Source organism: Dermacentor albipictus, chromosome 3 (assembly GCF_038994185.2).
Source record: "Dermacentor albipictus isolate Rhodes 1998 colony chromosome 3, USDA_Dalb.pri_finalv2, whole genome shotgun sequence".
In the NCBI taxonomy this organism is placed as follows: domain Eukaryota; kingdom Metazoa; phylum Arthropoda; class Arachnida; order Ixodida; family Ixodidae; genus Dermacentor; species Dermacentor albipictus.
In genome coordinates, this window is record NC_091823.1 from 106,527,356 (window position 1) to 106,552,189 (window position 24,834).

Genomic DNA, 24,834 nt, shown 5'->3' on the forward strand with positions numbered 1-24,834 from the left:
GGTGACTGGCCCAGATGGAGGGAAGAGTTAGAGGGTATATAAAGAGAGGAAAGCAGCTAAAACGAAGTGAAGTGGTTTTCAATAGAAGCATACTATGCGATGCAGCAGCGACAGTGGCCTTAGATGCAGACATTAGGCATTTGGTGTAGTTAAACAAGCTGGCTCTGTTTTCTAGCCGGCTTCTCTAAAGAACTGTAAGTTGCTTTGTAAATAAAGAGTTATGCCATCGAGTCAGAATAAGGCATTGAAGTAAATAATGAGTTTGCACAAGGGTGCTTCAACAAGCAACTGATAAATGAAATAAAGAGAAAAAAAAAGCATTGCTACAAAAGATAATGTTGGAAATGCCCCAACTGTTTTCAAACCTATATGCATAAAATATCATTTAATTATTTTGGAATCCGACTACCAGACTAAGAGTTAGTGCAACGACCGAAAAAATAAGATAGATAAATAAATAAGAGTGCACAAGCATATTGAATACGTACTCGACGGAAATAACGAATGAGCTTTAAGTCTTTCAGATTGCTGTGGAAACAACTGTGGCAGTAAGGACAAAATAAACAAATGAATAAATAAATAAAGACACGCGGTGCACACGAAAAGAAAGCACGAACATCGAGGGAAGGGAGGAACCAACCTCGAAATTTGAGGAGTACCAGAAACAAGAACTCTCGCTCGCCGGCCTCATATCCCACCACATGAACGTCAAACACGCTAATGTCGCCGCACAGCGTTCGGCACTCCGATGAGAGCGCGCTGCGTTAGGGAGCGATTCGGGCAACAAAGGATAGGGTGGATCAAGGAACAGTCTGCACTAATGGTCAGAACATCGCGACAAAGGGGTATAGAAGAATGAAACATAAGAAGAACGAGACAAAGAAACTATGAAGATAGAAATAAATCAAGGCAGAGTGCCTCGACTGAAGAAAGAAGAGCCTCCACGCAAGTGTGCGACGCTCCCGATCAAGCCAAAAAGAGAAAAAAAGAGAAAGGATGCAGAAATCTAGCTAGCGAAACAATATCCCGCTTCGTCTTGGCAGGATCATCAGCCGAGGCAAAAGCCAGTGTGCGGACACGGTTGCCACGGCAACCGCATCTGCTCCCGAAGGGGCATCACATCAGCGCCAGCGCTGCCGCCGACGCGCCGCCTAACGGCCCGCGGATGAAGCGGACTCGCCCGGCTCCAGCTACCAGACGACGCTGAGCTTTCCTCTCGGCCGCTGGTGTCTCCTGCGCGCCCATCCCGAATCAGTTTCGCTTGGATCAGGCGCGGGAGCGTCACGTGGTACTTGGCGAAGCCACTAATCTGGGCACAGCTGGTTCCGTGACATACCCGAAGGGCCCTCATCGGGAACTCTCATCTCACCGCACCCTTTCGGGAGGCAGACAAAAAAAGGAGGAAGCCGTTAAGCTACTAGAAGCCGCCCACCTCCGTCAGCTGAGAGGCCCTATTTCCCCCCTGTGAACGGGAGAGTACTTCGAGCGCCCCGCATTCCGCTAGCCGCGTCGGTGTTATCGGCGGTGCCGAGCTCGGAAGATCGGGTATTAGTTGACTTTCGCTTCACTGCGCCGTTCTAGCTCGCGCAGACCTCCCTGTCATGTGCTGTGCGTCGGACGGTGCGTTCGTACTTTGACGTGAATTATGTGTCGTTCGTGAGTGAGTGTTTCCGCGAAGGATACATTTCCCATCGCTCCTCGTGCTCCGGGAGATTTCTTGTCTTTTTTTTTTGACATTCGGAATACCGTGACGATGTGCGTTATTGCGGTTTCGTCTCTTCTGTGTGCGCGATGACGTGACAACAATGGAAAGTGCTGTTCCCAAAATCCCACTCGCAATCTACTGCGCTGCCCTTACCACTATGGTCGTACTCGCCCAAGGTTGGTAATATATTTCTCGCATGCAATTGCACTTGCTGATGACTAGTGGCTGTTTCCTTTAATATTAGCGTAGTCCTGTTGTGCGGGAGAAACATAGCCCGACGGAATAATGGCCTGCGACACTACAAAAAGAAAGAGGGTGAATCCATAAATTTGGCCCTGTTCATCATATCTGGACCAATATTGCCGACGCTTGCGAGATGTAACGTATGGTTCTTAGGATAGCTGGTCGCCGTAAACCCGGCTGAACATATCAGTGGCCTTGCTGAGGCTTCGAGTACGGCCTATTTGAAGTGTTGAGTAAATAGGCGAAACGGAAGTATTGCCGACTTACTTGCAGTAAGAAGTGATTTGATTTTTAATTGTTTGGCTAGGCTGGAAGAAATGAAGGCATCGACTTTTTTTGCTTGTGCAAAAATATCGTGCTGCTCAAAAGAAACGCAACGTTATCACTCAACGATATATCAACTGAGGCTACTCGTTCACGATTAAAAAAATATTAGAGTACCTGTTTATATACATTGGGCATATTTATCCACCAGATCAACGCGAATACGGCCAGGATGATTCCTATAGACAAGGGCTGCTATGAAAACTTAGTGACTAATGATAAAGGTCTACTCCTGTATGCCTTACGTTGCGTCATTCGGAATATAATTTTCCATAGATTCTTTAGTGCTTATTTCTAGTTAAGAGAGTGACACATAGAGAATGAAAATGGTAAAACGAGGATCTGTTTTTTTCTGACCACAATGCGCTGCAATAACCATGAGCACGACTATTATCTCAAAAACAAGATGCAACCAACTTCAACTTTCAAGTTTTAAATTAAGCTTTCAGGGTCTTGTGGCCTGACAGATTCGTGGGAGCATTCGGATGAGTTTCCTTTTCTAAAGGAAAGTCTTAACCATGTTTGGTCGCTTAGCAGACTACGTGACAGTGTAGGTCTATATGAAGTAGATGTCTTTGTCACGATACATTCAGTAAAGCTGGGAGCACAAATAAGTGTACGAAAGAAAGGAAGATATTTTCCGAGGCTCGTGTTTCTCGGCAGAGGTTCTCGGAGTTTGCGATGCTTTCACAATTAACGGAGAAAAGCGCTCTTTCATGAAAGTTCCATACGGTCAAACAGGATGAAGAATGGTTTACAAGTAAAATAAAACAATAAATAAACTGCAGTAGACGTACTATTCGGTAACACGTAAACGCATAAAGTCTTCTTTCCTTCTTACATGATCGTATTTTTTCTACGCACGGGAACCTTTTCTTCTTCCTTTTTTCATTCTTTCGGACAACATTTATACGGCACATGTGAAAGCAAAATACCAGCGCTTCGCCCGCAATTGTGGTAAAAGCGCTGCTTTTTTTCGCTGCTCTTGTAAGGCGATAAACATGGTCGTGGAGTTGTGCCCCAAGGGGGCGATGACTTCAGCGGTCGCTAGGAATAGTGCGCGACGCAGTCTCACGCCTTGAAAAATCGAGCTTTCAAATGTTGGTGCTGCAGCTGGAAAACACGTTTCTTTATTTTTCTCTTTTCCAAAGTGCGCACCATGCGGCCTAGCTTTAAAAAAAATTGGACCGGGACAATGCCAAGATTCCTTTCGCCCGATTCCACTCTTTTGTCATCGTCTATATTGTACAACCTGTCGATTGTGGGGATAAGATAAACTGAGTGCCGCTCAGATCACCGACGTAGCTCGAAAGAGACGAGCACTAGACAAGGAGCGTTGCGTTATCTCTGCGGAGGAGTTTAATGCAAGTAAGCACAGGGGCAAACAGGCCGCACAGATGATGAAGGCTTGCGTTTCGGATAGCTTTAGGACACTTTGATGACAAGCCCTTTTACAGAAGAAGAAAAAATATTTAACACCGCGTCCTCATTGAAGGCGTATGCGAGGAGCAGAGCCACACAGACGCCGATGATCTCAGGATGCACCAGCCTACATGACCGACCTTGGTGAAGCGGACAACCAATGCCTCACTTTGTCGTGTGCCTGTGCACACCGTGCACTTCAATCCTCATCTTTCAGTCGCGATTCCCCCCTTTTGCAAGACAAGGCAGCCAACCAAGCTCAGTCCGGTTAGCATCCCTTATCCCTATTTTACTTCACATATGAATGGAAGCGCGAATGATGTAGAGGAGAATGTGCGAAAGTGATAGGCTCCAGCTCAGTGTTCGTGTGGCAGGAGCTAGGTAAACGAGAACTGGGAGCGGCGCTCATATATAAAGCGGCTCGCGAAAGGGAGCCCATAGGGTTAATTTGATTACACACGACTTGGCCGCAAACGCCCTGAGAGGAGTGGTTTCAAATCTCCAACGCAACCTGGCAACTCTCCGCACTCTCGTAGGCGGCCCAATATTTCCCAGTTTGCTCAAGCGTTGTCTCGTGTTCGTGGTTCTCCGGAGTACAAGGACACACAGTAACTCTGTGTGTCGACCTGGATTTCTGTCCAACCTTGATTTGCGGCATCACTAGGACCGTTAGCTTTAGCGCAACGGGAAAAAAATAACCAAACAAAAATTTTAAAATGTCACCAATTCAAATGTAAAGTTGGCTTTTTTGCATAAAGACTACGCTTGCAGAGAAGCTCTGTATATGTTCGTTTAGTCAAGCTCTCTTATTTTTTTTACTTGCCCTCGTGTTTCTCTTAATTGCTGTGCTTGCAAAGAGACTCGCGTTTACAGGAAGCCACAAAAAACTTGAGCTATGCTCTAATGGCGTTATACAGGCTCTATATCTCGCTGGCCTCTTATCGATATGACAAATCGATACGACAGTAAAAACTCCGTGTAACGACTTAAACATTAAAGGACTTTCGCTTTGTTCATATACTTTTTAGTTGAAATTGACACCAGCAGTGGTAGTTCAATCTTTATGGCGCTGCACTGCTGAGGTTGACGTCGAGGGCTCAACCATGCCCACGGCGGCCGCATTCCGATGACGTCAGAATGAAAAAGGCTCGTGCACCATGCATTATTTGCACTGTAAAGAACTCCTGACTGTGGAACGTAATTCCCTACAATGTGCGTCATTATGCCAGAATTTTTGTTATTTCAAATTGATGGGGTAGAACGGACCGATTGTACTATGATTTCGAAAAACAGGTATGCCACACAATGTTAATGCCACAAACTAGAACCTTATCTTACGTTGGAAGTGACAGGGTTGGAGTGACTGAACCAATAATATCAGCCAAGCCGCGCTACTTAAAAGTTATTTTCACATTTAGCTTTGGATTCCTTTATTCCTCTCTATTCCTCTTTATTATATTGCGTACTAGTCTACGAGAGGGTGACGTCCCCAGGGATTGGAAGCTGACTAAGGTTATTCCTGTGCACAAATCTGGTACCAAGCTCCGTGTCGCTAATTACAGGTCAATTAGCTTGTTGTGCACCGCAGGTAAAGTGATGGAACACTTTGTTTTCAAACACATCGCCTCATTCTTGGAAGACAATAATTTTTTTTCTGAAGTTCAACATGAATTTCGTCGCGGGTTATCTACTGTGACACAGCTTATTCACACTACCAATGGCTTCTGTAAAACCCTTCGACAAAGCAGGACAAATAGATGCCATTTTTCTGGACATTGAAAAAGCCTTCGACGGCGTACTGCATGGTAAACTTCTGCTAAAACTTAGACACATCTTACAGAATCAACAAATTTTACAGTGGCTTGATTCATACCTATCTCATCGGCAACAGTACGTCTAGATATCCAGTTCAGGCTCACCCATCGCTCCAGTATCTTCAGGAGTGCCACAGGGCTCAGTCCTTGGGCCACTTCTTTTTCTTATATATTTAAATGACCTAAAACTTGACTCTCCTGTGCGGGCCCGTTTTTTCGCAGATGACTGCACAATTTATCACACGATTCTCCCCGAACGCGACCAGCTCGTTCTAAATTACTACTTGTATGCTGTTAGTAATTGGTACCAAAACTGGTCGATGACATTAAATGTCACGAAATGCAAACAAATGGCCTTAACCCGAAAGAAAGATCCACTGAAGTATTCGTACAAAATTAATAGCGCTCCTCTAGAACCAGTACAACAATTTATGTATCTTGGCATAACGATCAGCTCGAACCTCAGTTGGAGCCCCCACATTAAGAACATGGTTTCAGTGGCATCCAAAAGACTATGGCTAATAAGACACCATTTAAAACATGCAACCACTAAAACAAAACTTGTAGCTTATACTTCGCTCGTGCGTCCCCTACTGGAATATGCTGACGTGATCTGGGATCCGCACACTAGAACGAATGTAAAAAGTATTGAGGGGGTTCAGAGAAAGGCACTGTGATTTATACACCACGCCTATGGAAGACAGGTATTGATATCTGATCTTCTTAGCCTCTCCGGTCTTCCCACCTTAGAATCTCGTCGAAAAATGCACCGTCTGTAGATGCGATTTGCAATCATTAATAATCATACCAAATTAGAATTTCACACTTACATGCAGTACAACAGAACCCGACAGACTCGACACAAACACGACAAAACAATTATAATGCCTCAGTGCAGAACCAACACATACAAGCTGTCGTTCTTTCCAAGAACGATAGCAGACTGGAACAAGTTGCCCTACGATGTGGCCACCTTATCATCACCCGATGCATTTTTTTCAGCAGTTAGTTCTAGCCAATAACCTTTGTGAGCTCGTTTTTTTGGGGGGGGATTTGAATGTAACGCGTTTGCATCTTGTTTTGTTTGTTTTGCTTCGCAGTAACCTTACTGTGTGCCTATGTGATTCTCTGTCGTAACTGTTACTCTTGTTGTTTTCTTGATGGACCATTAATATGAAAAGCGTCTTGCAACCACTCCTGCCCTGGCTACCAAAAGGCGGCTGGCAGTGTTGAATAAATAAAATTTAAAAAAAAATATCCGTGAAGCAGTGTTTTTAGGACTATATATCCCGTATGTACCCCACTCACGCTAAATAGCAACAAATGCGTATATGGCATTTAAATAACCTGCATGTATATATAAGTGCCCAAATGAATGCAACAAATAAGAGTCGAAGTCTAACCTCTGGGCATTTAAGAGCTGACCGACGTATCAATAAAAACCCTGTCTCATTTCTTTTTGTAATAAATTGGCATGAACAATAAGCTCACCGCACCTACCAACTAGATTTTTACCTAGTCTTCTCCCATTGGAATATAAACATTATCGATAGAAGTGTTTTTCTGCTGAAAACTATGCTTTAAAACTTGCAGTTACTTGATGTATGAATAAATCAATCTGACGCTTAGGTTCTGCGGTGTTGTCGGTTAAAGCATATAACCATTTGCTGACCGTGTTTGTATGATTTATTATGGACATTTATGTAAATTTACTATCTATCACGAAAAAACTATCTGATACTCAATTTACGTGGGAAACCTCATATTGCACAAAGTCACCTTTGTTTCAATATCACCGTCCGAACTCCGAACGCGAATACGTTGAATAATCATAATGAGAATATGTTAAACATGTTTTCAGATTTCACATACTACGCCATTTCGACAACGGTTTGATAAAATGTTGCTAGCGGATACTCTTGCGGATGTATTATATTGATAGTAGTTAACGAAGTAACGACCTCAACAAAGTACTTTGAAATTCAGCCTCGCGTGGTATAAAGGTTGTGAAGTCGTTCACCTAGAAGCACCTTTTTTAAGTGCAGCATGTAGTGAAAATAATGAGCGTTAAACTAACAGAACTGTATTACTAGTAAAAGTGCCATGTTACTGAATCACGGAACGACAGCTTATATAGATGAATAACTTTTAACTATCGGCAACGAAAAGAAAACAATACATTTTGAATTTGAGTATACTGTGCTCCGCATCCATGTGTATGGCTCGTCAAACAGCAAAGTACTGAAAGTCAAGAATTTTTTTCACATGTTTAACAAAAATTTTTGAACTAAGACGGTCAGCTCGCACATAGGCGATTCGAGACTGTCTCACCAAACGTTAACATTTTATTCCAAGTGATGTGGGTTAGCCTTGTCGCGAACTTGCTAAAAAACTTCAATGGGGTACACAAGCACTTGCCTGCTAGAAAATGGTTTAAAGATACTTACTTACGTAGCAGCCAATGGTGACAAAGACAAGACTCCTTAACCAAGATAGTGTGATGCATTTTAGAGGAACTTACGTCATAGAACCACAAAATCAAAAAGAAAGTCTAATCTTTATACTGTACCTGGAAAATAATGTGTTAGCTAGTTGTACGTGCTACGTCACCCATAGCATTTTTTTTTTCTTGTAAGCCTGTCCTTGAAGGACCAGCGAGCAAGAATTTCAGTGTAGGTAATATAAATTACACACTGAGTTTACTTAGACGAAACACTTGACTCGCCAACAAGTGGCGTAGAAAGTAAATAGTGATGTGGAGCTAAACATCAGAAATACTGAATGATACGCCTGGTTAAATCATATCAGTTTCTTACAGCTCCCGCACGTGATTCAAGTTAACTCCAGTGTTTTTCCTATCTTATCTCTCTCTCAAACGTCTTGCACCTATGTATAACTAAATTTCCGTGCTAAAAAAATGTAAAGACAGCTATCGTTTAGCGGCAAATTAAAGTTGTTTTCTTGCCTCAATTCAATAAGCCTATGTTCAAAATTTACTGCGAAGTTAATTTGCCCAAAAGTAACTTAAGAAATCACAATTGATATCCGGTCTCTAAGGGGCTCTGAAACACTTTTTGAACATTTTGTAGTAAGAAAACGTTGCCGACCTGTCGTATAGGCCACAGTGAACATGTGAGCGAGATAGTAATCCACTGCATGGAGCACGAAATTTACAATCTTTTCACGATATTCGTGAAACGACGTCCTTTATTAGTCAGGCCATACTATGATTAGTTAGAAAACTGTCTCAGGACCCCTTTAACGCTCTGACGTTTACAAGACTTGCCGCTGCCCCACGCAATGTGGTATTCACCCATTTCTTTGTTCCTCTCTCCTTCCATATCGCGACATACTTATCCGCCTCATGAAGTTTCCCAGTTTTGTAACACTAACACAGTCGTCTAGCGCAATGCGTAAGGCTTTCCCGCACTTTGCGTTTAAGGTTGAAACCCTGCTCCACTTATCCCACACATCACTGATACCGCTGCCGTCACGTAAGTTGTGTGTCGCACGCAAACCGCAGCTATGTAACTGAAGCCACGTCACGCCGTATTATATCGAGTCGTGTCTCTTGTCGAAGACAGATATTTCATGCACCAAGCAGCCCCGTCTGAGCCCCGAAATCCCAGCTAAAATATACGCCCGTACAAATGCGCCGGCTGTCAATGCTGGCTTTGGCTCTTTCAGTGGCGTCGATAAATAAAGGCGTCAAACGAAAGTGGCGCTACCGCTGGTGTAGGATGAGTCCTCGTAGTGGGCCCGAGCCATGTACGAGCGCATGCGACGGCCTGACTTATACTCAGACAGTCATAAAAAACGTAAAGCTAACTGACGCAACGCCTATCCGCTATGCATCTAAGGCACATTTTAATGCAGTAGCTTGAACTCAGCACTGCCGTTCGTAAAGCAACCGCTTCTAGGCGCCCCCTTCCCATGGTGCTCTACAAATGAGTAAGTGTTAACAAATGCAAGGATACTGAGACACCACCACGTCTCAATTTGGTATACATATTCAGTTCTGCTTCAATATGTGCTGTGTAGAGGCCATACATCTTTCACGGGAAATACAGCTTGGCACTCGAATTATATTTGCTCCATTTTTTACAGTCGAGGCCTAGAAAGAAAGAAAGAAAGAAAGAAAGAAAGAAAGAAAGAAAGAAAGAAAGAAAGAAAGAAAGAAAGAAACAAAGAAAGAAAGAAAGAAAGAAAGAAAGAAAGAAAGAGCATCAGGGGATCTAGTGTGGACCATAGAACTCGGAGACAGCAGTGCGTGCGTTAAGAGCGAAGCGAAAAAGAAGAGGAGGGGTAGGGGTAAGGGTAGCGTGTAGTGCAGTGAAGTGTACGTGCTGAAAAAAAAAGAACTCTAGTTGAGAGAGTACGCGCATTGGGCTCGAAAGGATGCAGGCACTTCATTTTTCGCATGGTTACGGTGTCAGTGACAAACAGCACCTTGCGCCACGCAGGACACGAGGCGGGGCGCAAGAAAGGGGAGAGACGAAAATGCAAGCCTTTCTCTGCCCCTTGAACTATAGACGACGGAGGATGTAAATCTTGCTAATGTATACGTGTTTCTTCCATTGGACCACAGATTCTCGCTTCGCCTCGGCCCCCGTTTTACTTTTATTTTATTTTCTTGGAAGCAGCGCTCCCTATCGGCGAGCCACGTTGAAGCTGGGTCTCCAGCGTCGAAAAGAATTTCCCGGAGTCCGGGAGCGCGGACGCGAATGAGAAACAAAGCTAACAAATTTGCGACCGGCGTACGCTGGGTCCCCGCGCATTTTTCATCGCGCACCTACTATACGTTCGCACATTTCGGAGGAAAAGAGAGAAAACTGTGCTTGGCGGGAAGATTTCGTTGCGACCGGCCCGCGTTCTAATGAGTAATGCCTGCGCTACCCGTGTTTTCTGCATGTATTTCGTGGTCACGATAGCAAGCTTGCTTTGCTTTTGTGGTCGCAGTTTGTCGTGTGTAAGAGCTCAAATAATAAGAGTGTATAAAGCGATCGAGCACGCAAACACGTGTTATGCGGGTCTCTACGCGCACCACGCGAGTATGAGACGAGAGAAAGAATTGCGAAAGAAACGCGAAAGTGAATTAATAAGGCAACGTTTGTTCTGTCTTTCTTGCTTTTGTGGTGTCCTCGTTTCTGCGACTCCCTTTTCAGGCAGTTCACTGCGATAGTACATGAAAGGAAATAATTTAAGAATAAAATTTTGCGTATTGTAGGAACGTTTTCTTTTAAGTCACATTGTGGGCTGTTGGAGAGCTACATGGAATCACGGCGTTTATATAAGTGTTGGAACTCTGGCCTAAATATCTTAACTATATTTAGAGAGAGAGAGATAAAAGAAATGAGAAGGGCAGGGAGGTTAACCGGAAGATAAATATTCAGTTTGCTACCCCGCACTAGGGAAGGGGTTAAGGGGACACAGAAACATCTTAAAGAAAAGAAAGGGCACACACATGAAAAGAATAGGAGGAGGGAAAAAGAAACATCTTCAATAGTTTAAGAAACCCAATAGTACATACAGGTGAGACTGCAAGTCATATCCACTTGAAAATATTTCTGTGGGGGACACCATTTACCAGATATGCGGTAAAAGTGCACTGTCGTTCTACTTACTTCCTTAAGAAAACGTTGTTCTATGCATTGAAGCACAAAAGTAACTGGAACGCCAATGCATTTCTCCGCAAAGTTTGGGAGTTAATAGCTCAAAACTGGTGCCCCAGAATTCCTTCCAAGTGGATCACCCTTGCAAACTCCTCTGCTAGAATTTGTAAATTGCAATATGAGCCACAAGGTACTTAGTTAAAAACCTAATTAGTGAATTTTGTTCATTAGACCATTATGCATTTCAAGTTCTTGTGCAAGTAAGGTCCCAATCCTTTATTAGACCGGCTCATCGACTAGAATTGTGCTATCTACCACAGTCAATTTATCTAAAAAAAAATGGAAGTATTCGCTGAAACACCCGATATCGACACACTTGCCATAATATTTTGATGCAAACTCTTTTATATATATCTCAAATTTGGTAGTTATCGTTTCTGCAAACCGTACGCGACATCACGTATGCTCTAACGAGTAGTGAGGGTAGTTGGAAAGAGAAGTGGTGTAAATTATGGGCTGTGAGTGAGTGAGTGAGTGAGTGAAACAACTTTATTTTGTCCACTAGAGACGTAAGCAAACGCCACGCCACCTGGCTAGGCCCACTCGGGGACCATCAGGTGGAACCTGACGGCCCTGTCGCGAGCCCTCTGGACTGCCAGGGTTTGAGAGGTCTGATCCTGGGCCCAAATCAGCTTCTTCATTTCCTCTTGAGTGAAAGGAGGACCGGCAGAGGCGCAGCCCCACAGGACATGTTCGAAGTCCGCATAGTCACCACACAGAGGGCAATCCGGGCTTGGGAACCGGTCGGGGTACATTGTGTGTAGCGCTGCGGGGCTCGGGTAAGTGCTTGTTTGCAGTAGTCTGAGAGTGACTGCCTGGGCCCTGCACAGCGAGGAGTGCGGCGAAGGTAGGACTCTTCTTGACAGATAATTGTATTTGCAGATTTCGTTGTACGAGCAGAGAGGCTCGGGTCGCCCAGGAGAGGACGCGTTGCCCAGCGCACGGTCAGTCAAACCTCGTGCAGCCGAGTACGCCTCCTCGTTGGGGTTGATCAAGGCACCCTCAATGGTCCCAAGGTGCGCAGGGAACCAGGCCAAAGAGTGATGTTTCATGTCTTTGGCACTTTGGATGATACGTAGGGCCTGGGGAGCCACCATTCCCATCTGAAAGGCCCTGACAGCGGCCTTAGAATCCGAATAAATCGTGTCATGTACACTGTCCGTCAATGCAAGAGCAATAGCAACTTGCTCTGCAACGCTGGAATTAGAAGTGCGGACGGTAGCGCAGCTAAGGATTTTAGCATCACAGCCGATGACCACTGAGGAGAAGGCCTCTTCTTGAACGTAGGAAGCAGCGTCTACGAAGCATGTTCGGTCTTTGTTCAAGCGGGCACTAGCGAGCAGAGCTTTACCCCTGGCTCGCCTTCGTCCTTCGTTGTAGGTGGGATGCATATTTCGTGGCATCCGGTGTATGTAAATTTTGGACCTTACGTCGCTGGACAGCTTCACAGCGTCGAGACTGACGACCATGGGGTTACGTCCCAGCTTGCCAAGTATGGCTCGGCCCGCTGGGGTACCGGAGAGTCTGACAAACTGGGAAAATTCTTGGGCTTCAACGATTTCTTCGAACGTGTTGTGAATTCCCAAATTGAGAAGGTCTTTTGTGTGCGTTCGCATGGGAAGGCTGACGGCAAGCTTGAAGACTCTTCTGATTAAGGCGTTGATCTTGTTGCGCTCCGATACGAGCCAATTGTGCATAGCCCCTGAATAAGCGAGGTGGCAGAGCACGAAGGCGTGGATAATCCGGATCAGATTGTCTTCCTTGATTCCGCAGTACCTATTGGCGATTCTTCGGATCAGGCCGAGGGCGCTTTCGGTCTTGGAACAAATGCGTTTGAGGGCGGCTCCATTGGCCCCGTTTGACTCGATAAACATTCCTAGGACCCTGATAGTGTCTACCCGCGGTACTGGGGAGCCCTTACCGGTGAATAATGTAATGTGGCTCTCTGCTGCTGGCTTCCAGGATCGGTGTGAACCGCCTCTGGGCCTCTTCTTATAGAGCAAGAGCTCGGATATAGCGGCCGAGCACCTTAGCCCGGTGGGGATTAGATACCGCTCCGTCACATCGATGGCCTCTTGCAAAGCACCCTCGACCTGCCCTTCACATCCACTGGAGCACCAGATGGTGATGTCATCCGCGTAGATCGTGTGGTTAATGTTGGGGATTTTGTTCAAGGCCCTCGACAGGTTGATCAGGGAGATGTTGAACAGCGTCGGGGAGATCACCGCCCCCTGAGGTGTTCCCTTTGGACCAAGCTGGATTTCGTGGGTCAAAAACTCGTCAATCTTCAGTCTAGTGGACCTTGAGGAAAGGAAAGAGCGCACGAAATTGTACGCCCGTTTGCCGACGTTACACTCTGTCAGGCTCTTGAGAATAAAGGCGTGCGATATGTTGTCAAAAGCCTTTTCCAGATCCAAGCCGAGAATCGCCTTAGTGTCGGCGGAGGTAGAGTCAATGATTTGGTGCTTGATCAGTCTCATGGCGTCCTGAGTCGAAAGCCCCGACCGAAAGCCAATCATGTTGTGTGTATAGCATTCGTTAGACTCGAGATGGTCAGTGAGGCGGTTAAGCATGGCGTGCTTGGCCATCTTTCCAACACACGACGTCAGGGAGATGGGCCTTAGATTGTCGAAGCTCGGCGCTTTACCTGGCTTCGGTATGAGTACTGTGTAGGCTGTTTTCCAGCTCTTGGGAATGAGGCCGCTGCACCAGATATCATTCATCTTGCGCGTAAGAAACTCGATTGAGGCGTCGTCGAGATGCTTGAGCATTTTGTTGGTGATCCCGTCGGGCCCAGGGGCAGATCTGCCGTTGAGGGATGCGAGAACTCGCTTGACCTCAGCCACGGTGAAATCCTCGTCCATAGATGGTACGTCACGCCCTTCGTACTCGGGAAACTGGGGGGGCACCGGATCGTCCGTGGCCCCCAGGTACTTGTCTATGGGGTGCTCCATGACTGCCTCATCTGGAGTCGAGTCGGTGGCCAAATGGACAGCTTTCGCCAAAGCTCTCTTCTGGTTGGACTTGGTGTTGCCATCGTGCAGTAGGTGCTTAAGAAGACCCCAGCTTTTACCGTTCTTGAGCTGGCCCTCCACCGAGTCGCACAGCTCGTCCCATTGCTGCTTGCATAGCACCTTGCAATGAGCCTCTATAATCTTGTTTATATCGGTGATTTTCTTGCGTAGTCTTCTGTTATGGCGCTGAGTCTTCCATCTCGCGAGCAGTGCCTGCTTGCCTTCCAAAAGATGCGCCAGCCTACTGTCCATCCTGTCCACCTCCAGATCGGTTGTCACCTCCTTGGTGGCTCTAGCCGCATCCTTCTTTATCTCGTCGCACCAAGAGTCTAGGTACATATCATCGTTAAGGACGCGCTCGGAGCGGTTGGCTCGGAACATGTCCCAGTCAGTGAACCTAAAGGTCCTCGTTTTGTTGCGGGCAGTCTTGATCACAGCTTCGATGATGCAATGATCGCTACCGAGGTCCATGGCTGTGTTGGTCCACTTGACGTTTTCCAGGTTCTTGACAAAGGTAAGATCCGGAGTCGTATCTCGGCATACCGAGTTCCCTCTCCTGGTTGGAAAGTCTTTATCGGTTATCAGCGTAAGATCTTCCTCCGCTGCCGCATCCCATATGTCTCTACCCTTCTTCGTATTGGTACAATAGCCCCACGCCTGATGCTGGGCATTAAAATCCCCCATGACGATTAGAGGCTGACAGCCAGCCAAATGCACGGCCTTCTTGAGAATACCACTAGGTTTGGCTCTGTGAACGCTGGGTCTGCAGTAAACATTCAGTATGAAGATGTTTCTTAGGCGCCGCGTAGGGGGATCGACAAGGAGTTCGGCCATGACGTACTCGATCCCATTGTCCGCGGGACCAAGGTCTCGCTGAAGGCACGTGAACTTTTTACTAACCAGGATAGCGACCCCCCTTCCTCCTTCAGTGGAAGCCACCGTAAGGAAACCGGGGAGCTTGATAGGTGATGATGTGATCGTTTCCTGCAAGGCGATTACTTGGGGTGTGTCCTTTACGCTATTTAGGTATTGTCGCAGGGTCGCCCGTTTGCTGGCGAACCCTGCGCAATTCCACTGCCACATTGTTATGACGTTAGTTACGTTATCCATGTTTGGGCTTGTGAATGAATTGCGAAAGTGCCGCATTCATAATGGCACCCTCCGTCGGTGAGGCAATGACGCTGGGCAACGTTGTGACTTGAGCTGTAGATGTGCTTGGCAAAGATCCGTGGCTGGTTCCCTCCAGCCTAAGTATTCTAGTGCTGAGGGCGACCAGGCCCAGCTGAGGGTGCGCGATCATTTCTTGTACGTGTGAGAGACCTGTCTGTATGTTGGAGATGGCGTTCTTGAGGTCAGACAGGAGTTCTACCATCTCCTCTCCCCTTGAGTCATCCAGGGCACGCCGCTTCACTGCAACCGTCTTGGGAGGGGCCTCCACTGTGTCCATGGCCGAAGAGCGTGCGGCAGGCTGAGAAGCTGGCTGTGTGAGCGCCAATCTTCGTATTTCCGCCATCTCGGCGGCTAGCCGACTGATTTCCTGCTTGAACAGAGCGTTTTCCTTTCTAAGACTATCATTGGCACGCCTAAGCTCTTCGAGCTCATTCGTGAGACGCAGGTCGTGCGAGTCTTGAGAGTTGGACGCCTGCGTTTGGTTGCCACGGGCCCTATCGGCCCACGTTAGAGAGGACTTGCCTTTACCGCCGTTGGGGGTCTTCGAACGTGAGCTGTTGGAGAAGTCGCTCCCAGTACGGGACTTGGAGCAGCTTCTGGAGCTGGAGCGCGCTGGAGAAGGTGATGTAAGTCGCGATCTCGAGGTAGAGCGACTTCTGGAGCCCCGTCAGCTTGTAGAGCGGCTTCTCGAGCGCAAGCGTCTTCTGCCCCTACGGTTGGTGCTGGATGGTGCAGTTGGTGCTGTTGGTGCTGGCGTGGGGAGCTGCTCTTGCTGCCTGGCACGCTCGAAGCGTCGTCGGCGAACAATGTATGGCATCTTGAATCTGCGCGCACACTCTTTACCGGCTGTAAGGTGCGGACCACCGCAGATCTTGCATTTTGGGGTGCATTGATGCTGCTCATTGGGATTTGGCAGGCCGCATCTCCGACAGATGACGTCGCTCGGTGTTGGACATACATCGGCGCGATGCCCGAGTCTTCCGCAGGCGTGGCATACGTCCACTTGCTTTCGATATAGGGAACATTGCATCAGGAGCGTTCCGTACCTGACAAAATTCGATACCCGCTGCCCGTCAAAGGCGATGATAATGGTCCCAGTCTGAGCAATTATCTTGGCTGCTAGTGCAAGAGGGTTGTTCGGGTTAACAATCTTGCCATCTACCGTCGCTGGGTCGTCTTGCAACGGTATGCCACGTATGACCCCCTTGCACGTGGAGTGCGGGGCTGTCTCGTACGCGCAGATTTCGTGAATCTTGCCCGTGATTCGGATTTGCTTGATGCGGGCATATCGATCGGCATTCTCCCGTCTGGGAGTGCTGGCCACCATGATGTTTTGCTGTAAGTTCGGGCACAGAGTGTCTTGTGTGAGCTCGTGCTGGCTGATGCCGGAGGCTGCAAGTATTGCGTCAGCCACCGTGGCCGCTCCAATTTTGGAAATATTCAGCCCACCTCTTGGTCTAATAACGATCTTCGTGTCTTCTTTGGGAAGAACAGGCATTCGGCTCGCCCTAATGATCTTGGTCTTCAGCGCTGTGCCGCTAGACTTGTAGCTATGGGGAGCCAAAGGCGTTGCCATGGCGTTCGGGTTAGCTTCCCGCGATTTGGCGCCAGCTCTTCTAGCACCTGCGGTTTGCCATCCCTGCTCTTGAGTGACTTCCTCCGGAAGAATACTTTCTCCCTGTACTTGGTATTCCATGATGGTAGCGGACGAGTGGCACTGAGCCACCCCGGAGGCCAAGGCGTGGTCTCCGAAGTGCTCGTCAGACGCCGCCGACGGATGCACAGGAATGTCCGTAAAATGGTGAAAAGTCACTCACTGTGGCAAAAAGGGTATCCACGTGGTCCTTACAACTTCACGGAAAAGATGTGCACAAATAAACATTGGCTCGCGACGATTAAATACAAGAAAAGCTGGGAAAATGCGGGAACTGAAGAACGCTTCTTGACTCGCCGCCTTCTTCTTCTTCCTCAATTATGGGCTGTCATAAATAAATGCCTGCGATTTAGTCGTACTAACTTCTAGATGCTATGATAGCGCGTGCGCATATTTAGTTTACTTATTATTTCAGTTTGTATCATTACACCGGTAACTTTTTCATCACAGTAACGTAAACATGGCCAGCACGTGACTTCATACTGGCAATTGCACTTTCCCCTGAAAGTGAAGCAACTAAAAACACCACAGTCAAAAGAAAAAAAAAATTGTACGATTTGTGGCAACAATCGAAACAAATTTTCTTCGTATGTCCTCAACGCAAAAAGCGCTTTACATATTGATCATCGCGCTGAATGGTACAATTGTTGGAAATAGACGCCATGCGGACGGGAAAGAATGTCTGTCCTGTCCGCCTGGTCTCTCTTTTCCCGGACAATCTTTCCACTCAGCGCAATGATAAATATGTAACGTCGACTAGCCCAACAGTCTATATTCTTGAGCGGTATACATGCATTCAATACTAATTTATAGACGGTAAATGAACAATGCACCTTTCTTTAAAAAGCAAAAAAAAATGAAAGAAAAAGCGTTGGGGTGTACTTTGCAGTGCTGGCGACTGGCGTATGGTCGAAATGTTATTTATATTAGGTTCCAATAAGCCACGTCATTTGACAGTTTACATTGTATTTTGTGCCTAAATTGTCACATTAAACCGAGTGAAGCGCACAGACGCGAGAAACACATGCGACTAAGCGCTAGTATGTGGAGCGTTAGGACCACGCTCTGGACAGGTTGAGCAGCTTCAAACCTCAGAAAGGTTCGTTTAATTTGTTTAGTACAGTTGCACGGGGCGCCAATGTTACTAGGTCACGGACCACTCAAGGCACACGTGAGGCGCTATGGGAGGCCATGTAGGTGCCGGTATATGAAGCTCTGCCCCAAGAGTATAACCGCAACCGTAGGCGAGCGATAACGATGATGATGATAATGACCACGGGCGTCGGTGGCCGTAGTTACATTAGTGCTGAGGCGGTCTCGGCGAGCGGAAACGGGCGATGACGGAAGGTGCACATCGAAGTACGATGACTGCCAATCAGCCCGCTTTTCTGTGGTATATATGCCACTGCGCTTGGCCGAGTCATGCCGAAAACGTTTGGTGCAGATGGACGACACGAATCACTGTCCTCATTCTGCGAACATGGCGGAGGCCCACTAGATGCCTGTAATCCAGTGTCGAGAAAAATTGAGCTGCTTCGGTGACCGTGGTGAAGCTATATAGTCACCGTCACGGCTCCCGATCGCCAGTGCAAACCTGTAAGATGTAGTTGGCAGGTACCTTGGGCCTTGACAGGGTGGTAGAGGTCCAACGAGGTCGATCTGAACCATCGCGAAGCCGCCGAGGTTGCTTAGTGGCTTCGCTATTGCGCTGCTAAGCACGTGGTGCCGGGACCCAATTCCCGCCCCGGCGCCCGCATATCGATGGGGGCGCAATACAAAAGCACCCGTGTACCTAGATTTAGGTGCACGTTAAAGAACTCCAAGTGGTCAAAATTAATCCGGAGTCCCTCACTGCGTCCTGCCGCAGAATCAGATCGTGGTTTTGGCACGTACAGCCCCGAATTATATATATATATATATATTTTACATACATGTACATATACATACATTGTACAAAGAGTGTACATCATTATTTATGCGCAACCGCACCGAGGGGGTTGTAATGACACGCTTCGTGGCAGTGGCATCTTGATGCCTTACGTTGAGTCTGGTGTAAACGGTGGCCTACGCGGAACACATAAAATGTACTGGCGCTTAACACTGGTAGAAAAAAGTGGCAAATATTGTCACGTTGTAGTGACAGCGAACATCGACGCAGTGTCAACACTGTCAGCTACAAATTTAGTGCCTTGGTGAGTGAACTTGTGACCAGCAGAACAAGTGACCTTGGAGCACAGTAACAGCGGCGAGTAAAGTTGGCGATCGTTGGTTTTTTTGTTTTTTTTATTTTTGTTTTCGTGACTCGACGAAAGTTACAGGGTTATCGCTGGTGCCCTCGTGCCTTCCAAAAACCACTACACGATTCGTGTTGCGCATGCTATCTGACTATAAAATGTTTTACGAGAACATACGCAACAGATAGAATCAACGATAACATTCGAGTAAGTTGCAAATCATACAGGCGCGTCCTGTTCAGAGCGTTAACCTTAACTTTGTGTAGCGGGTGAAATGCAGTCCCCGAGAAAAGGATTAAATAAGTACACGTGTCAATAAGCTCACCTTTGCTCACCACGCTTCTATAAATACAACTGAGAAGTGTAAAAATTATGGGGTTTTACGTGCCAAAACCACTTTCTGATTGTGAGGCACGCCGTTGTGGAGAACTCAGGAAATTTCGACCACCTGAGGTTGTTTAACGCGCACCTAAATCTAAGCACACGGGTGTTTTCGCATTTCGTCCCCCGTCGAAATGCGGCCGCCATGGCCGGGATTCGATCCCGCGACCTCGTGCTTAGCAGCCTAACCATGGCCACTGAGCAACCACGGCGGGTAACTGAGAAGCTGTAATAACAGGAAATCTGGGACCAGGTGAATAGTTGCCTATTATTATTAATCATTTTGAGATAACAACTCATGACTTACCATTTAACCTCCCTTTCTTTTTTCTTTTTTTCGAGGATGGATGCATTGCAGCCTAGAGAATTACTGGGAGCTTACATGCACAAGTGCAATCCTGGAATCTTCTGCGCTTTGCTTTTCCGCATTTCGTGTTTGTTCTTGTGTATAGCATGTCAGCTATGTCTTTAAGGTGCGCGCTTTTTCGTATGGGAGAAATACAATCAAACAGGCACATTTAGATAATTTATTGCCAATGAAATCGTGTTGAGGCTGCTCTCGCGCAAGTTAGTATTGACCGACAAAAAACAATATCTTATTGTTCGCATCAATCAAACTATACGTAGATTAAGCCCTCACTATGTAAGCGCGCGTGCAGACAAGTATTAGGACACGACCAGTTCCTGCTGCTTCAAAAACGTCATCAAAATAAGAGGGTCATTATGTGGCCGCCCACTGAGCACATCACAAACGAGAAACGGCCACGAAAGAGATCCCAACGAAAGCTTCCCACACCTGCGTTAGTTGAACGATCCGCCTTAGTACTGGTTTCCTAACCACTGGTCTCCCCGGGCTGTTCATAATGACTCTAATCTGCTAAAGGGAACGTTTGTTTGTACCCTCGTGCGTTTCCCACAGATTAGAAGAAAAAAACACTGAAATGAGGCCTGTTTCTTGTTTAAACTTCTTTCGCCATCCATGCGACAAAGAACAGGAGCTGCGATAGAAACTTCCGGCTTTAACTTTCTTTTTTTTTTGCAATAAAGACGAGAGCGCTTATATCCAATGCGCGTGTTCCCCGAGCCATGAGCTCAACCATGCAAGAAGTGTGTTAGACGTACGCGCTATGCCTCGTGCAAATGATCACACGCTTAATAAAGGAATGAAAAATGGGATACTCGTGACGTCATTTTTCTTCTCTCTCTCTCTCTTCCTTTTTAATTCACTATGTGGCCTCAGGATGACGATAAAGATTGGAGTATCTGCCGCCGTATTCGGGTGATGATTGTACGTGCTCAGTTACTTAGGTAATATTATGAGTCGAATCTGAATTGAGATTTTACGCTTTTAGACCCTTTATTTTCGCACGCCTTTTTTACGAGCACTTCGCGTTTCGGAAAGCTCGAAAACTTTAAAAGCTTGCGAAGTATTGAGCGAGGAAATATTGCCACTGTGCTAAAAGCTAAATATTTTTTTTTTTTGTGGCTGGGTACTTCTGCTGTCTGCAACTAAAAAAAAGAAATTTGCGCATTCGATTTAATAAGATGCGCGAGCTTGCGTTGTGGTGGTACTCTGAACGTAGTGCGCGGAATCTCCTGTAATGTGTTCTTTAATTCTATGAGCCAGGCTGTGCGCGGTGGCTGAGCAAGAAAAACCGTTAGAGGCAGTTTGGCATCCTTACCCTGCTTCAGCTGTGTCTGTATTGCGTCTACGTAGTAACGCTCGAATTTTATTTAAAATTGGAAATTCGAATAAACATGTGGCTTTGGAAAGAAAAAAAAAACCTCGAAGAAGCTCTAGCGGTGCAATGAATCTGTACGGCACTGTCAAGCCTAAAGTAACAAAGTTTAATAGCTGCTAATACACCCTGAGTTATCAAATCCTTAGTTCGGGTGAATATATTATAGGATTTTATAGTATATAACCCCGATATAAAATACCGAAAAGTATATAGCTCCTTGCTATGGTTAGTGCTTGAATGAGTTATTGCAACTTATTTTCGAGCTTTATTATTATTATTATTATTATTATTATTATTATTATTATTATTAGACACGGAAACATACAAGCATACAAAGAAAACAGGGAGGGAAAAAGCTGCCACCAAGAGGGGCACAACGCCTGCTTACTCTGTCAGGAGGAGGGAATGAAAAGAGAAGAAGATAGAAAACATAGAAATCGGAAAGAAAATATGAAATAAAGAAATGTCAAGGACACCGACAAAGGAAAGTAGAAACACGGAAAAAGATCTCTAAACGGCAGGCCAAGTCAGTTTTCTCCATGAAAGGAAGGAGGAAAGAGAAAAGCAGAAGGCAGGGAGTTTAACCAGAATAACGTCCGGTTGGCTACCCCACATCGGAGGAATGGGAAAGGGGAAAACAAAGATGACAGGGAGAGAGTGGAGGGAAGGAAAGAAGGAAATTAGCCGTGGGTGCGCTGACGCGTCTGGTCTAATATAAGTTGCATTAATAGTCACAGACGTTCACACAAGTCCGTCGTCCTCAAGAAACACAAAAGCGCCTTGACCGCTTTATGGGCCGACGAGCGAAGCGGGCGTTGTTCAAGCAGCACCTGCACAGAAAGCGGCCGATTGCCCAGTTTTTTGTAGAGCGTTAGAAAGCTGTTGTCTTTCTTGGGCATATCGTGGACAGTCGCACAGCAGGTGGTCGATACTGTCTTCGGTGCGTGAAAGTTAGCAAGGCTCTATGGGCCTGGTCGCGTTGAGCAGCACTCCCTCTCGGTAACTGGCAATCGTCAAGGGCCGTACACTTGAGTCCAATTAGTCCATGTTCCTTAATTAGCAGTGCAAATTGTGTGACTAATGCGGGACCCTCCAATACAAGGTGTTCAAGTGTCTCACAGGAGCCGCAGGACGTACACAACGGACTGTCCACGCATCCTTGACGATACAACCGTTCGCGCTCCAACAAAGAGTCCACCCTTAATTTCACTAACAGGGCTCTAGGACTGCGAGGCAAGCGACGACCACGAACACGGGGAGGAAGCGAGCCGTTTGCAACACTGTGGTCTGGGCGCTGCTTTAGGAGGTGTCGGCGGATTGACACACGGGCGTTGTCAACCATACAAGAGATTTCTTGGTAGTCACTTCCGTTGTGAGCATAGATTGAAGCGAGGCGATCAAACTCTTCATTTGCAGCAATACCCACGTGTGAAGGTATCCACCGGGCAATGAGGGACACCACACGAGAAGTAATTTTGTCGGTGGACTGTTTCATACTGCGTAGAATTGAGCTATTGACATCTTTTCTCAACAGCATGCTAAGGGCAGCACGGCAGTCTGTAAGGACGACGACCTTCTATGTGCTCATTTCTTCCTGTACGTATTTCAGATCAATATCAATGGGCGCCAGCTCCGCAGTTGTTAATGAGGATGGATGAGGGATTCGAAACACCCTTCTTATGCCAGTCGCAGAAGTGGCAGAAGAAAGCTGCTGCAGCGCCTTGAGCGTCGCTGCTTACCGATGCGTCTGTAAATACTTTAAGACCGTGAGTCGTAGTCGGTTCCATTACTCACTGAAGCACACCAGCTGCCCCTGAGGCCGCAAGCAGACCAGATGGTGTTATATCATGTAGAGCGTCTGCACCGAGCATCAGATGGACAAGCACTTATTAACCGGCTGATTCTGCGACCGCTCTCCCGCATGGGGAAGATGGCGGCATTTTTTTGCCATTGCTGGCAGTTCAGAAGATATTGCCTGACCGACGACGCCAAAGCAACACAACAACAAATGCCCCTTCGCTATTCATCTTTCGATTCTCGAGACAGACCAAAAGTCTAACCAGCCTGTTCCGGCACTATTCCAGTCGGCCCAGCTGCACTTCTTTGAAAAATATGGAGACCATCTTAAAGTATTTTTGAGTACAACCTTATTATATGCAGCAAATTGGGTTATCTATTTTACCGGGCAAATAGACAAAACATTGTGCTCATTGGCCTAAGGAAGACACCATTACGTATTGTTTATCAGCGTTTAACGATCTACGGACCAGATGACACTGTGGAGTGGTGTTAGAATAAAGAAAACAAAAAAATAAAAAGTAATCGTGGCCCGCCTTTAATCTTATAGTGCCCTACCAAACTTCCCACATGTTAAAGGACAACGGCAGCCTTAAAACACAGCTCCAATAATCTCCTAAAAGAGCACACAGAAGAGAGGGAGACTTCGAAAATGTGGTGGCTTTAGGAGCTACCTAATGAATTGGCCAGTTTGTTTTAAGTAATAGTCAAAGAGCGAAAGAACAAGTCGTTAAATTATTACGAACTATATTTCAATGCGGGCAAACGCATTCGCTAAATATACGTTCCCTATCAGGATTGCTCGGCGCCTTATTTATCGAACAGATGTAGCGTACGGACTGCTCCACAAAAATGAACCAGCACGTGGTGTGCGGTACACTTCTGGCGCCTAACAACTCCTAGTTTTGTAGCGAATGCTGACATGAACGTAGAGTTCTTGGCACAAGCAGAAAAGGCTATGCGCCTTCGTGCACCTATTTGTACTACAAAGTAATCTCAGCTACACTGTAACAGGAGCGTTGTAACTAAATTCAGCTTCAGCTACTGTGCACGCCACCGTCACTAGGCAACTAGAGAAGAATTTCTCGTTTCTCAGCTCTGCACCAGGTGCCCTTCGTGGCAGCAACATTTCCTAATGGTTTCCAGCTTAGTATCAGAGAACCGTCCCCTAGGCCTCCTGGACAACGACGAAGCTGAAAAAGAGCACTGTTCGAAAAAAAATAGAAATAGAATTGCCGGCATGACTAAGAGCCCATCTGCACTCTCCACTTAGAAGCCTCATCAAAAATGTTTATTGCGAGGAGTCAAACCACCACGCGCCCACATAATTACAAATGGAAGCACTTTTTTATAAGCACTGTTTCTATGCACAATTTTGTTTTGCCTCAATTGAAACACAGGCTTGCGGTAGCGTTTGTCTGTACGCAAACGGAATTTGTTAGGACAAAATATAGCTTCTTGTACATATCCATTGTTTTCACTGAGTTCTTCGTTTCCGAATCGGAACTTGAATTGTTAGTAATTTATCGCGAAGTCATTGCCGCTGTTAGAGCGTCTGGCATGCTCGGAATACAAATGAAGAAAAAAACATAGCATCATGTCTTTGCATAAAACAGTTTTCGTTTTATTTCAGCGGATTTCTCGTTTGGGTGCCTCTGTGAA

At 46.4% G+C, this 24,834-nt stretch overlaps 1 protein-coding gene across 1 annotated transcript in view; it reads left to right on the top strand.

Annotated features, from left to right (window-relative positions):
* The first annotated feature begins 1,806 nt into the window (after positions 1-1,806).
* The window catches only part of LOC135904890 (low-density lipoprotein receptor-related protein 4-like), a 216,091-nt gene continuing 193,063 nt past the window's right edge, over positions 1,807-24,834 (top strand). The window contains exon 1 of the mRNA XM_070535911.1: positions 1,807-1,881. Coding sequence (XP_070392012.1) covers positions 1,863-1,881 — 19 coding nt within the window. The 5' untranslated portion in view covers positions 1,807-1,862. The remainder of the gene's footprint in view (positions 1,882-24,834) is intronic.